The sequence below is a fragment of the Tachyglossus aculeatus genome, chromosome 6 (genome assembly GCF_015852505.1).
Source record: "Tachyglossus aculeatus isolate mTacAcu1 chromosome 6, mTacAcu1.pri, whole genome shotgun sequence".
Lineage (NCBI taxonomy): Eukaryota > Metazoa > Chordata > Mammalia > Monotremata > Tachyglossidae > Tachyglossus > Tachyglossus aculeatus.
In genome coordinates, this window is record NC_052071.1 from 48,409,417 (window position 1) to 48,420,577 (window position 11,161).

The following is an 11,161-nucleotide window of genomic DNA, read 5'->3' on the forward strand; positions in this document are numbered from 1 at the left end:
CTCAGTCTGGGAAGGCCTCCTGGAGGAGGTGAGCTCTCAGTAGGGCCTTGAAGGGAAGAAGAGAGCTAGCTTGGCGAATGGGCAGAGGGAGGGCATTCCAGGCCCGGGGGATGACGTGGGCCGGGGGTCAATGGCGGGACAGGCGAGAACGAGGCACGGTGAGGAGGTGAGCGGCAGAGGAGTGGAGGGTGCGGGGTGGGCTGGAGAAGGAGAGAAGGGAGGTGAGGTAGGAGGGGGCCAGGGGATGGACAGCCTTGAAGCCCAGGGTGAGGAGTTTCTGCCTGATGTGCAGATTGATTGGTAGCCACTGGAGATTTTTGAGGAGGGGAGTAATATGCCCAGAGCGTTTCTGGACAAAGATAATCCGGGCAGCAGCATGAAGTATGGATTGAAGTGGAGAGAGACACGAGGATGGGAGATCAGAGAGAAGGCTGATGCAGTAGTCCAGACGGGATAGGATGAGAGCTTGAACGAGCAGGGTAGCGGTTTGGATGGAGAGGAAAGGGCAGATCTCTTAATGTGCAGAGGGAGGGCATCCCAGGCCAGAGGTAGGACGTGGGCCAGGGGTCGATGGCAGGACGGGTGAGAACGAGGCACAGTGAGGAGGTTAGCGGAAGAAGAGCAGAGGGTGCAGGCTGGGCTGGAGAAGGAGAGAAGGGAGGTGAGGTAGGAGGGGGCGAGGGGATAGATTTGAAGCCGAGAGGGAGGAGTTTTTTCTTGACTCGAAGGTTGATAGGCAACCACTGGAGATTTTTGAGGAGGGGAGTGACATGCCCAGAGTGTTTCTGTACAAAGATAATCTGGGCAGCAGAGTGAAGTATAGACTGAAGCAGGGAGAGACAGGAAGATGGGAGATCAGAAAGGTGGCTGATGCAGTAATCCAGTCGGGATAGGATGAGAGATTGAACCAGCAAGGTAGCGGTTTGGATGGGGAGGATAGGGCAGATCTTGGCGATGTTTACCTAATTACCCTGTATCTACCCCAGCACTTAGTGCGTGGCATTCACTCATTCATTCATTCATTCAATCGTATTTATTGAGCGCTTACTGTGTGCAGAGCACTGTACTAAGCGCTTGGGAAGTCCAAGTTGGCAACATATAGAGACGGTCCCTACCCAACAGTGGGCTCACAGTCTAGAAGGGGGAGACAGAGAACAAAACCAAACATACTAACAAAATAAAATGCATAGAATAAATATGTACAAGTAAAATAAACAAATAAATAGAGTGATAAATCCGTACAAACATATATACATATATACAGGTGCTGTGGGGAAGGGAAAGAGGTAAGGCGGGGGGGGATGGAGAGGAGGAGGAGGGGGAGAGGAAGGAGGGGGCTCAGTCTGAGAAGGTCTCTTGGCACATAGTAAGTTTTTAACAAATACCATAATTATTATTATTAGTATTTTCTCACATGGCTTTAACTACCATCTCTATGTGGGTGATTCCCAAATCTACATCTCCAGCCCTGACCTTTCTCTTTCTCTGCAGTCTGGCATTTTCTCTTGCCTTCAGGACACCTCTATTTTGGACATCCTGCTGACTTATCCCCCCCTTTACCTCCTTCTCCTCCCCACAGCACCTGTATATATGTATGTTTGTATGTATTTATTACTCTATTTATTTGTATGTATTTATTCTATTAATTTTATTTTGTTAATATATTTTGTTTTGTTCTCTGTCTCCCCCTTCGAGACTGTGAGCCCACGGTTGGGTAGGGACCGTCTCTATATATTGCCAACTTGTACTTCCCAATCGCTTAGTACAGTGCTCTGCACACAGTAAGCGCTCAATAAATGCGATTGAATGAATGAATGAATGAATGAGCCCCATGTAGGACAGGGACTGTGCCCAACCTGATTAACTTGTATCTACATCAATGCTTAGAATAGTGTTTGGCACATAACAAGCCCTTAACAAGTACCATAATTACCATAGGGACCGTCTCTGTATGTTGCCAATTTGTACTTCCTAAGCGCTTAGTACAGTGCTCTGCACACAGTAAGCGCTCAATAAATATGACTGAATGAATGAATGAACTTAACATGTGCAAAACAGAACTCCTCATCTTCCCACCCAAACCCTGTCCTTCCACTGCCCTTCCCTTCACTGTAGACCACACCACCACCCTCCCTGTGTCCAACCTGATTAGCTTATATCTACCCCAGCACTCAGTTCAATGCCTGGCATAGAGAATGTGCTTAACAAATATAATTTTTAAAAGAGTTGGACACAGTCCCTTTCCCGCACGGGGCTCACAGTCTAAATAGGAAGGAGGACCAGTATTTAATCCCCATTTCACAGTCGAGGCAAAGAGAAGCTAAGTGACTTGTTCAAAGCCACCCAGTAGGCAATTGGTAGTGGTAGGATTAGAACCCAGGTCCTCTGACTCCCAGGCGTGTGTTCTTTCCATTAAGCCACGCTCCCTTGCTAATAATAATGATAATAGCAATTATGGTAGTTCTTAAGCGCTTTACTATGTGCCAGGCACTGTTCTAAGCGCTGGGGTAGATACGATGGCTCAGAGGAAAGAGCCCAGGCTTGGGAGTCAGAGGTCATGGGTTCTAATTCCGGCTCCACCACTTATCAGCTGTGTGACTTTGGGCAAGTCACTTAACTTCTCTGGGCTTCAGGTACCTCATTATTATTATTATCATCATTATTACTATTGTTAATGGGCCACGTCGCAGGCCAAGAGCTGCAGTTTCCCTGGGCCTCCCCGGTTCATGAGCCCTACTTTGAGGCCCAGGGCGGCCGAGCCGCGGCCCACAGCCAATGGGAGCCCTCAGGGGATGGGACCTATATAATAATAATAATAATAATAATGATATTTATTAAGTTCTTACTATGTGCAAAGCACTGTTCTAAGCACTGGAGAGGTTACAAAGGGGTAACTGAGGCCCAGAGAAGTGAAGTGACTTGCCCAAAGTCACCCAGCTGACAGTTGGCAGAGTCGGGATTCAAACCCATGACCTACGCCTCCAAAGCCCAGGCTATTTCCACTGAGCCACGTGGCTTCTCTGGGCCTCAGTTCCCTCATCTGGAAAATGGGGATGAAGACTGTGAGCCCCATGTGGAACAACCTGATTAGCTTGTATCTCCCACAATGCTTAGAACAGTGCTTGGCACATAGTAAACGCTTAACAAATATCAAAATTATTATTATTATTGAGGAGCCGCCCCGAGCTCAGATTTATTACTCTATTTATTTTACTTGTACATATTTACTATTCTATTTATTTTATTAATATGTTTTGTTTTGTTGTCTGTCTCCCCCTTCTAGACTGTGAGCCCGCTGTCGGGTAGGGGCCATCTCTATATGTTGCCAATTGGTACCGTGGCTAAGTGGAAACAGCCCGGGTTTTGTAGTCAGAGGTCATGGGTTCAAATGCCGGCTCCTCCAATTGTCAGCTGTGTGACTTTGGGCAAGTCACTTAATTTCCCTGGGCCTCAGTTCCCTCACCTGTTAAATGGGGATGAAGACTGTGAGCCCCTCGTGGGACAACCTGATCACCTTGTAACCTCCCCAGCGCTTAGAATAGTGCTTTGCACATAGTAAGTGCTTAATAAATGCCATTAACAGCATGGCTCAGTGAAAAGAGCATGGGCTTTGGAGTCAGAGGTCATGGGTTCAAATCCCGGCTCCTCCAATTGTCAGCTGTGTGACTTTGGGCAAGTCACTTCACTTCTCTGGGACTCAGTTACCTCATCTGTAAAATGGGTGTTAAGACTGTGAGCCCCACATGGGACAACCTGATCACCTTGTATCCTCCCCAGCGCTTAGAACAGTGCTCTGCACATAGTAAGTGCTTAACAAATACCAAAATTATTATTATTATTATTATTATTATTCCCAAGCGCTTAGTACAGTGCTGTGCACACAGTAAACGCTCAATAAATACGATTGAGTGAATGAATGAGCCTCAGCCAATGGGAGCTCGACGGGGGTGGGGCCTATATAAGGAGCCGCCCGCTCCTCAGCCAATGGAAACTCGGAGGAGGCGGGGCCTATGTAAGGCCCCGCCCACGCCTCAGCCAATGGGAGCCCTTAGAAGTGGGGATATATAAGGAGCCGCTCCGCGCCGCAGCCAATAGGAGCTCGACGGGGCGGGGCCTATATAAGAGACCTTTCCGCGCCTCAGCCAATGGGAGCCATAAGGGGGCGGGGCCTATAAGGAGCCGCCCCGCGCCGCAGCCAATAGGAGCTCGACAGGGCGGGGCCCATATAAGGAGCCGCCCCGCGCCTCAGCCAATGGGAGCCCTCAGGGGTGGGGCCTATATACGGAGCCGCCCCGCGCCGCAGCCAATAGGAGCGCGACAGGGGGCGGGACTTCTACAAAGAGCAGCCCTCGCCTCAGCCAATGGGAGCCCTCCGGGGCGGGGCCTATGTAGGGAGCCGCCCCGCGCCGCAGCCAATAGGAGCTCGACGGGGGCGTGGCCTACATAAGAACCCGCTCCGCGCCTCAGCCAATGGGAGCCATCAGGAGGCGGGGCCTAAAGAAGGAGATGCCCGCACCGCAGCCAATGGGAGCCCTAAGGGGGCGTGGCCCGTATAAGGAGCCGCCCCGCGCCGCAGCCAATAGGAGCTCGACGTGGGCGGGACTTATATAAAGAGCCGCCCTCGCCGCAGCCAATGAGAGCCCTCATGGGGTGTGGCCTGTATAAGGAGCCGCCCCGCGTCGCAGCCAATAGGAGCTCTCCGGGGCGGGGCCCATATAAGGAGGAGCCCAGCGCTGCAGCCAATGGGAGCTCTCCAGGGGCGGGGCATAAGGGGGCGGGGCCTGGAGGGGCCTATATAAGGATCCGCCCCACGAGGCAGCCTGCCACTCCCCTCTGCTCAGCTGTTGGAGCTGTGTCGTCTTGGTCCTGTCGTTTGCCGCTTTCGCAGCCCGCAGGTGAGGCTTTCCTGGGGGTCCCTTCCGTGCCTGCGGGGGAGGGGAGGGGCCGTGACCTCCTCTGACCTCGGCTCGCCTTGTCACCTCCCCCCCCCCCCCCCCATGGAGGGCCTTCCCCTTTTCATTCATTCAATCGTATTACCTCCCAAACGCTTAGTCCAGTGCTCTGCACACAGTAAGCGCTCAATAAATACAATTGATTGATTTATTGAGCGCTTACCGTGTGCAGAGCACTGGACTAAGCCCTTGGGAAGTCCAAGTTGGCAACCTATGGGGACGGGCCCTACCCAACAGCGGGCCCACATTTATTAAGCGCTTACTATGTGCAAAGCACTGTTCTAAGCGCTGGGAAGATACAAGGTGATCAGGTTGTCCCACCGTCAATCCCCATTTTCCAGATGAGGTAGCTGAGGGCCAGAGAAGTGACTTGCCCAAAGGCACACAGCTGACAAGTGGCGGAGGCGGGATTTGAACCCATGACCACTGACTCCCCTTCTCCCCCTCATTCATTCATTCCACCCTCTTTGTTGAGCGCTGCCTGTGCTTTGGGAAGTACAAGTCGGCCACAGATAGAGAAGGCCCTTCAATCAGTCAATCAATCGTATTTATTGAGCGCTTACTCTGTGCAGAGCACTGTACTAAGCGCTTGGGAAGGACAAATTGGCAACATAGAGAGACCTTCCCCACCGCCTCTCCCCAGCACCGCACCCACCTGTCCGGAGCCCTTAACTGGCGCCCAATTGTGGCCTTGTCCTTCCTAAGCGCTCAGCACAGTGCTCTGCGCAAAGTGAGCGCTCAATAAGTAGCCTTGAATGAGTGAATGGAGGCGGGATGCGGAGCCTGGCCGAGGATGTGGGAGTCGGGGCCCCACCCGTCTCTCTCCAGACAAAGGCGGACAAAGGGGGGGGCGTGATCAGCGCCTCCTTTCCTTCCGCCCTCCTCCTCCACGCAGTTCCGAGTCTCCTGCTATCTACAGGAGACCCTCCCCTCCTTCAATCGTCCTTTACAGGCGCTTAGTACAGTGCTCTGTACGTAGTAAGCGCTCCATAAAGACGATTGAATGAATGAAGGGTGCGCTGGTATCTTTTGCACCCTGGGCCACCCCTTGCGGGGGCGGATTGAGGGTTTTCACTCAGTCAGTCGTCTTTCCTGAGCCCTTACTGTGTGCAGGGCACTGTACTAAGCGCTAGGAAAGCACAATTCGGCAAGCGCCCGGTGCAGTGCTCCGCACCCTAGAAGCGCTCAATTCATTCAGTCGTATTTATTGAGCGCTTACTGTGTGCAGGGCACTGTACTAAACGCTAGGAAAGTACAATTCGGCAAGCGCCCAGTGCAGTGCTCTGCACGCTAGAAGCGCTCAAATCATTCAAGCGTATTTATTGAGCGCTTGAGCACTGTACTAAGCGCTTATACGAATGAATGAATATAGACAGTCCCCCACCCACCAGGCGACAGGGGTTAAAACCGGGGTCGATGGGCTCGCTGCAGGGAGCAGGTGGGATGGGGCATCAGTGGAAAGAGCGTGGGCTTGGGAGTCAGAGGTCATGGGTTCGAATCCCGCCTCCCCACGTGTCTGCTGTGTGACCTTGGGCAAGTCGCCTCACTTCTCTGTGCTTCAGTTCCCTCATCTGTAAAATGGGGATTAAGACTGTGAGGCCCCACGTGGGGCAACCTCATCTCCTTGTGTTCCCCCCAGCGCTTAGAACAGTGCTTTGCATCATCATCATCATCAATCGTACTTATTGAGCGCTTACTATGTGCAGAGCACTGTACTAAGCGCTTAGGAAGTACAAATTGGCAACATATAGAGACAGTCCCTACCCAACAGTGGGCTCACAGTCTAAAAGGGGGAGACAGAGAACAAAACCAGTTTGCACATAGTAAGCGCTTAACAAATACCAACATTATCATTATTATTATTAGACTGTGAGCCCACTGTTGGGTAGGGACCGTCTCTATATGTTGCCAACTTGGGCTTCCCAAGCGCTTGGTACAGTGCTCTGCACACAGTAAGCGCTTAATAAATACGATTGATTGATGGGGCAGGAGCTGAGGCTTGGGGGCGAGGTAGCCCCTGTTGGTTTTCCTCGGTCCAGGGAGGAGGCCTGGGCTAGCAGGGTGTGGCCGTGGCTTCCTATCTGGCTTCCCTTGCAGCCATAAGGCCGGGTGGCGCTCCGATGCTGAAGAAGCCCTCCTATTGTCTCAATGGACCGCTTTTCTCGGGGACCATTCATTCATTCACTCGTATTTATTGAGCGCTCACCGTGTGCAGAACACTGGACTAAGCGCTGGGATCAGCAGGCTCCAAACCCACCTCCGTTGGTCAACCAGAAGCCCTTCTCTTTCTCATCATCTTTCCCCAAGTCATAAGGCAAACTAGAGCCCCGTCCCACTCTTAATGGTGGTAATTTAATTAGGCCCTGCAGAAGAACGGTTTTTCTCAATGTGTGTGTGCTTCGCATGAACCTCCTAATCTTCCTGGGGGTCTCAGCTGCCCTCCTGATTTTTTTTTCCAATGGCATTTATTAAGCGCTTACTCTGTGCCAAGCCCTGTTCTAAGCGCTGGGGAGGTTACAAGGTGATCAGGTTGTCCCACTGGGGGCTCACACTTAATCCCCATTTTCCAGATGAGGTAGCTGAGGCCCAGAGAAGTGAAGTGACTTGCCCAGAGTCACGCAGCTGACAAGTGGCGGAGTTGGGATTTGAACCCGTGACCTCTGACTCCAAAGCCCAGGCTCTTTCCACTGAGCCACGCTGGTTACTCCTTCCTTGGAGACCGCCTGCGAAGCTGGCGTGGTCCGTGTTTGAAATTCCCCATGGAGTCCCTATCTTGTCCATAGAGGTAGTAGGAAAAATCACTGGATGAGGGATCTGGAGAGTAGTATTTGAGACGATAGTATCCCTGAATGCTTGTTACTCAAAGGAGGGCTTTCATTATCACTGTTGTAGCTTTGGTGATTCTTACACCACCATCTTAGGGAACTCAGTACCTTGATTATCCGCTTCTTTCTAGATTTGCAACTGTAATGCCGATAAACTTCCAGCTTGTCAACCAGCAGGGATAAAACACTTTTTCTCCTAGGTGTAGTGGGATTTATTAAATGCTTACTTTGTGTCCACTACTCCAAGCCCTGAAATACAGTTGTGCTCTCCCAAGCACTTAGTACAGTGCTCTGCACAGAGTAAGTGCTAAATAAATATCATTGATTACTTTGTGTCTACTTGTGTTCATTTCTGTGTAGATTCCGGCGAATAGCTTGTAAGGATGTTGGGGGCTCTTCTCCCCTATGGGAGTTTAAATTTCCTCTCCCTTTTTTTTGTTTTTCCAGTCAAGATGTGTGACAAGCCTGATCTGTCTGAAGTCGAGAAGTTCGACAAAAAGAAACTGAAAAAGACCAACACGGAGGAGAAGAACACACTCCCCTCGAAGGAGAGTAAGTGTCATAATGTCATTGTGGTGGGTCGGGGGGAGGGGGGCAACTGATTAATAGCTTTTTTTTTTTCCTTACCACTCTCCTGCCCCTCCATGTTTAAATTTTTCTTTTGTCTCAATGCAAGAAATGTATCAAGCCAGCTCCCAACTTTAGCAAATGTGCGTACTTGGAAAAGAGGAGGTGTCTTCCCAGAGGCCATTATATTGCATTAATAATAATAATTTTGGTATTAAGCAGTTACTATGTGCCAAGCACTGCTAAGTGCTGGGAAGGATGTGGGGCTCAGTCTTAATCCCCATTTTACAGAGGAGGTAACTCAGGCACAGAGAAGTGAAGTGACTTGCCCAAAGTCACACAGCTGACAAGCGGCAGAGCTGGGATTTGAACCCACGACCTCTGGCTCCCAAGCCCGGGCTCTTTCCACTGAGCCATGCTGTTTCTCGTTACCTTCCTGACGTAACATAAGAGTAGCAGGATTATTGTCCCACAATCCAGGTGGGAAGACAGCTGTAGGACAAATTAGCGCCTAGTCAAAAGGAAGCAACTACTAGTTTCCAAAACAAGAATTACGACCATGACTCAAAGCAACCTTATTTTGGGAGGCTTCTGGGACTAGGACTTCAGAAAGGCAACTGTTTTCTTCGCACCAACTTAGCTGGCATTTTGCTGAAATGCTGAGATTTCCAATTTCGTCTGGATGTGTAGGAGTGTGTCAAGTGGGAGCAAATGTGTTCTGTGCTCTCATCACTGAGGAATCTGGCCAACTCTGGAATTTTGGCCTTCTTTCCCTTATACCAATAAGCGGTATTGTTGTCAGCTGGGGATCAGGATTCAGTTTCTGCAGTGTTAGAGAAACGAAAACTCTCAGCAGCCCTGCCCCTGGGGGATCTTTGCCGGGCATTCAACACTTTGTTGTTTAGGAAAAGTCTTGGGCTGATCTGGGCTTACTGTGGTCCAGCAGGTGCAACAAAGTGCCACTCATGCCTTTTCTTAGTAACTCCAGCATTATTGCCTATTTAGTCGCCACTTCCTGTAAGCAAAGTTGTGCCTTTTTTAAAAAAAATGTATTCAAGTGCGTACTATGTGCCAGGCACTTTACTAAGCACTGAGGTAGATACAAGGAAATCAGGTTGGACACTGTCTGTGTCCCATATGGAGCTCACAATCTTAAGCTGCATTTTTCAGGCACGGTGAAGTGACTTGCCCAAGGTCTCACAGCAACCAGGTGGTGGAGTGGGGTTTAGAAGGACCCAGGTCCTTCTGACTCTCAAGCCCCTCCATGGCATGCAACCCAAACGATCCCTTGAAAGTAATCATCAACTGACCGACCCCAATTAAGGGGCTGGAAATACAGGCCAGTCAATTTGAAGTATCCTGGAGGAACTGCTGGTTGGTGACTTTTTTTTTTGTTTGTTTTTGGATTAATCAATAGAAACATTTGGAGGGAGATCTTTGACTTGCTCATAGAGTAAGTCTTCTTGGGAATAACATGCTGAAACGGTGGGAACGAGATGCAGAGCCCAAGTGGATTCCACGGCCTGATGGCTGGGGATCATCATCATCAGTGGTATTTGAGTGCTTATTGTGTGCAGAGCACTGTCCTAAGCATATGGGAGAGTACAGCAGAGTTGGTAGACATAATTCCTACCCACAGTGAGCTTATAGTTCAGAGAATTCCATCTTTAAGATCTCTATAGAGACAGGAAGCATGAGGCAACATGAAAAGTGTTTGAAAATGGGTTGGGGGAGACAGCCCCTAGTACTCCAGGGGAAAAGCCCTTTGCAGGTAAAAGTGCCTAAAAGTTGATCATGGGTTTGGGGGCTAACTCTGTAATCTTTTTCATTTTCTATTTCAGCCATTGAGCAGGAGAAGGAATGTGTCAAGTCTTCATAGGGGGGGAGGAACCCCCTCCTTACAGCAAGAGTCAACGCTTCCTGAATTTTTTTTTTTTTTGCTTTGAATTACGTTGTCCTTTTTTTAAACTATTCATGTGTATAGAAATCGCTGCAATTTCTAATCATTCCCTCATTCACCATGTCTGCTTCAGAAGACGGAAGGAAGTGGCCCTCTTGTGCGTCCTCCACCTTGACACGCTTTCTTTCGCCTATTCACCTCCTGCTCTTTGGGGTTGATCAGCAGCAGCGGAGAAGATGGGAGAAGGGGGCTGGTGGGTTCAGGGATCCCACAGGTTGAAAGGGAGCTGTCGTCCCCCCCCCCAAAATAGAGGCTATGACCTGCCCTGCACATTACTCACCATGGTATATTATTTTCTGCAGCCTCTCACAAAGTTTAATTTGTCTTCCAAAATGGAAAAATTTATTATAAAAATAAAGATATAACGAACTATTTTGGGGTCCTGTGACTTATTTCTGTAGTGTCTTTTTGCAGTGACAGTTTAAGGGGCGATAGTAAGATAGGCTTTCTGGTGCTACTCCCTTTTCCTTCCTTGTTTCTGTGGAGGCTGTTGTGTTTCTAAACTTATCAAAAATGGAACCCAGAATTTTGCTGGCATATAGAAAGCATGCAATCTTCTAATCATTTGGTGAGATTTATTGAGCACTTAACCATGTGCAGAGCACCAGTCAAAGAAGCAGCGTGGCTCAGTGGAAAGAGCAAGGGTTTGGGAGTCCGAGGTCGTGAGTTCAAATCCTGGCTCCGCCAATTGTTCAGCTGTGTGACTTTGGGCAAGTCACTTAACTTCTCTGGGCCTCAGTTACCTCACCTGTAAAATGGGGATTAAGACTGTGAGCCTCACGCGGGTCAACCTGATCACCTTGTATCCTTCCCAGCGCTTAGAACAGTGCTTTGCACAGAGTAAGTGCTTAACAAAT

At 49.8% G+C, this 11,161-nt stretch overlaps 1 protein-coding gene across 1 annotated transcript; it reads left to right on the forward strand.

Annotated features, from left to right (window-relative positions):
• The first annotated feature begins 4,815 nt into the window (after positions 1-4,815).
• TMSB15B (thymosin beta 15B) lies at positions 4,816-10,676 on the forward strand. Its single transcript, XM_038748038.1, has 3 exons — positions 4,816-4,895; positions 8,225-8,329; positions 10,186-10,676. The coding sequence occupies exons 2-3, from the start codon at positions 8,230-8,232 to the stop codon at positions 10,221-10,223; spliced, it is 138 nt and encodes a 45-aa protein (XP_038603966.1). The 5' UTR covers positions 4,816-4,895; positions 8,225-8,229; the 3' UTR covers positions 10,224-10,676.
• Positions 10,677-11,161: the final 485 nt, after the last annotated feature.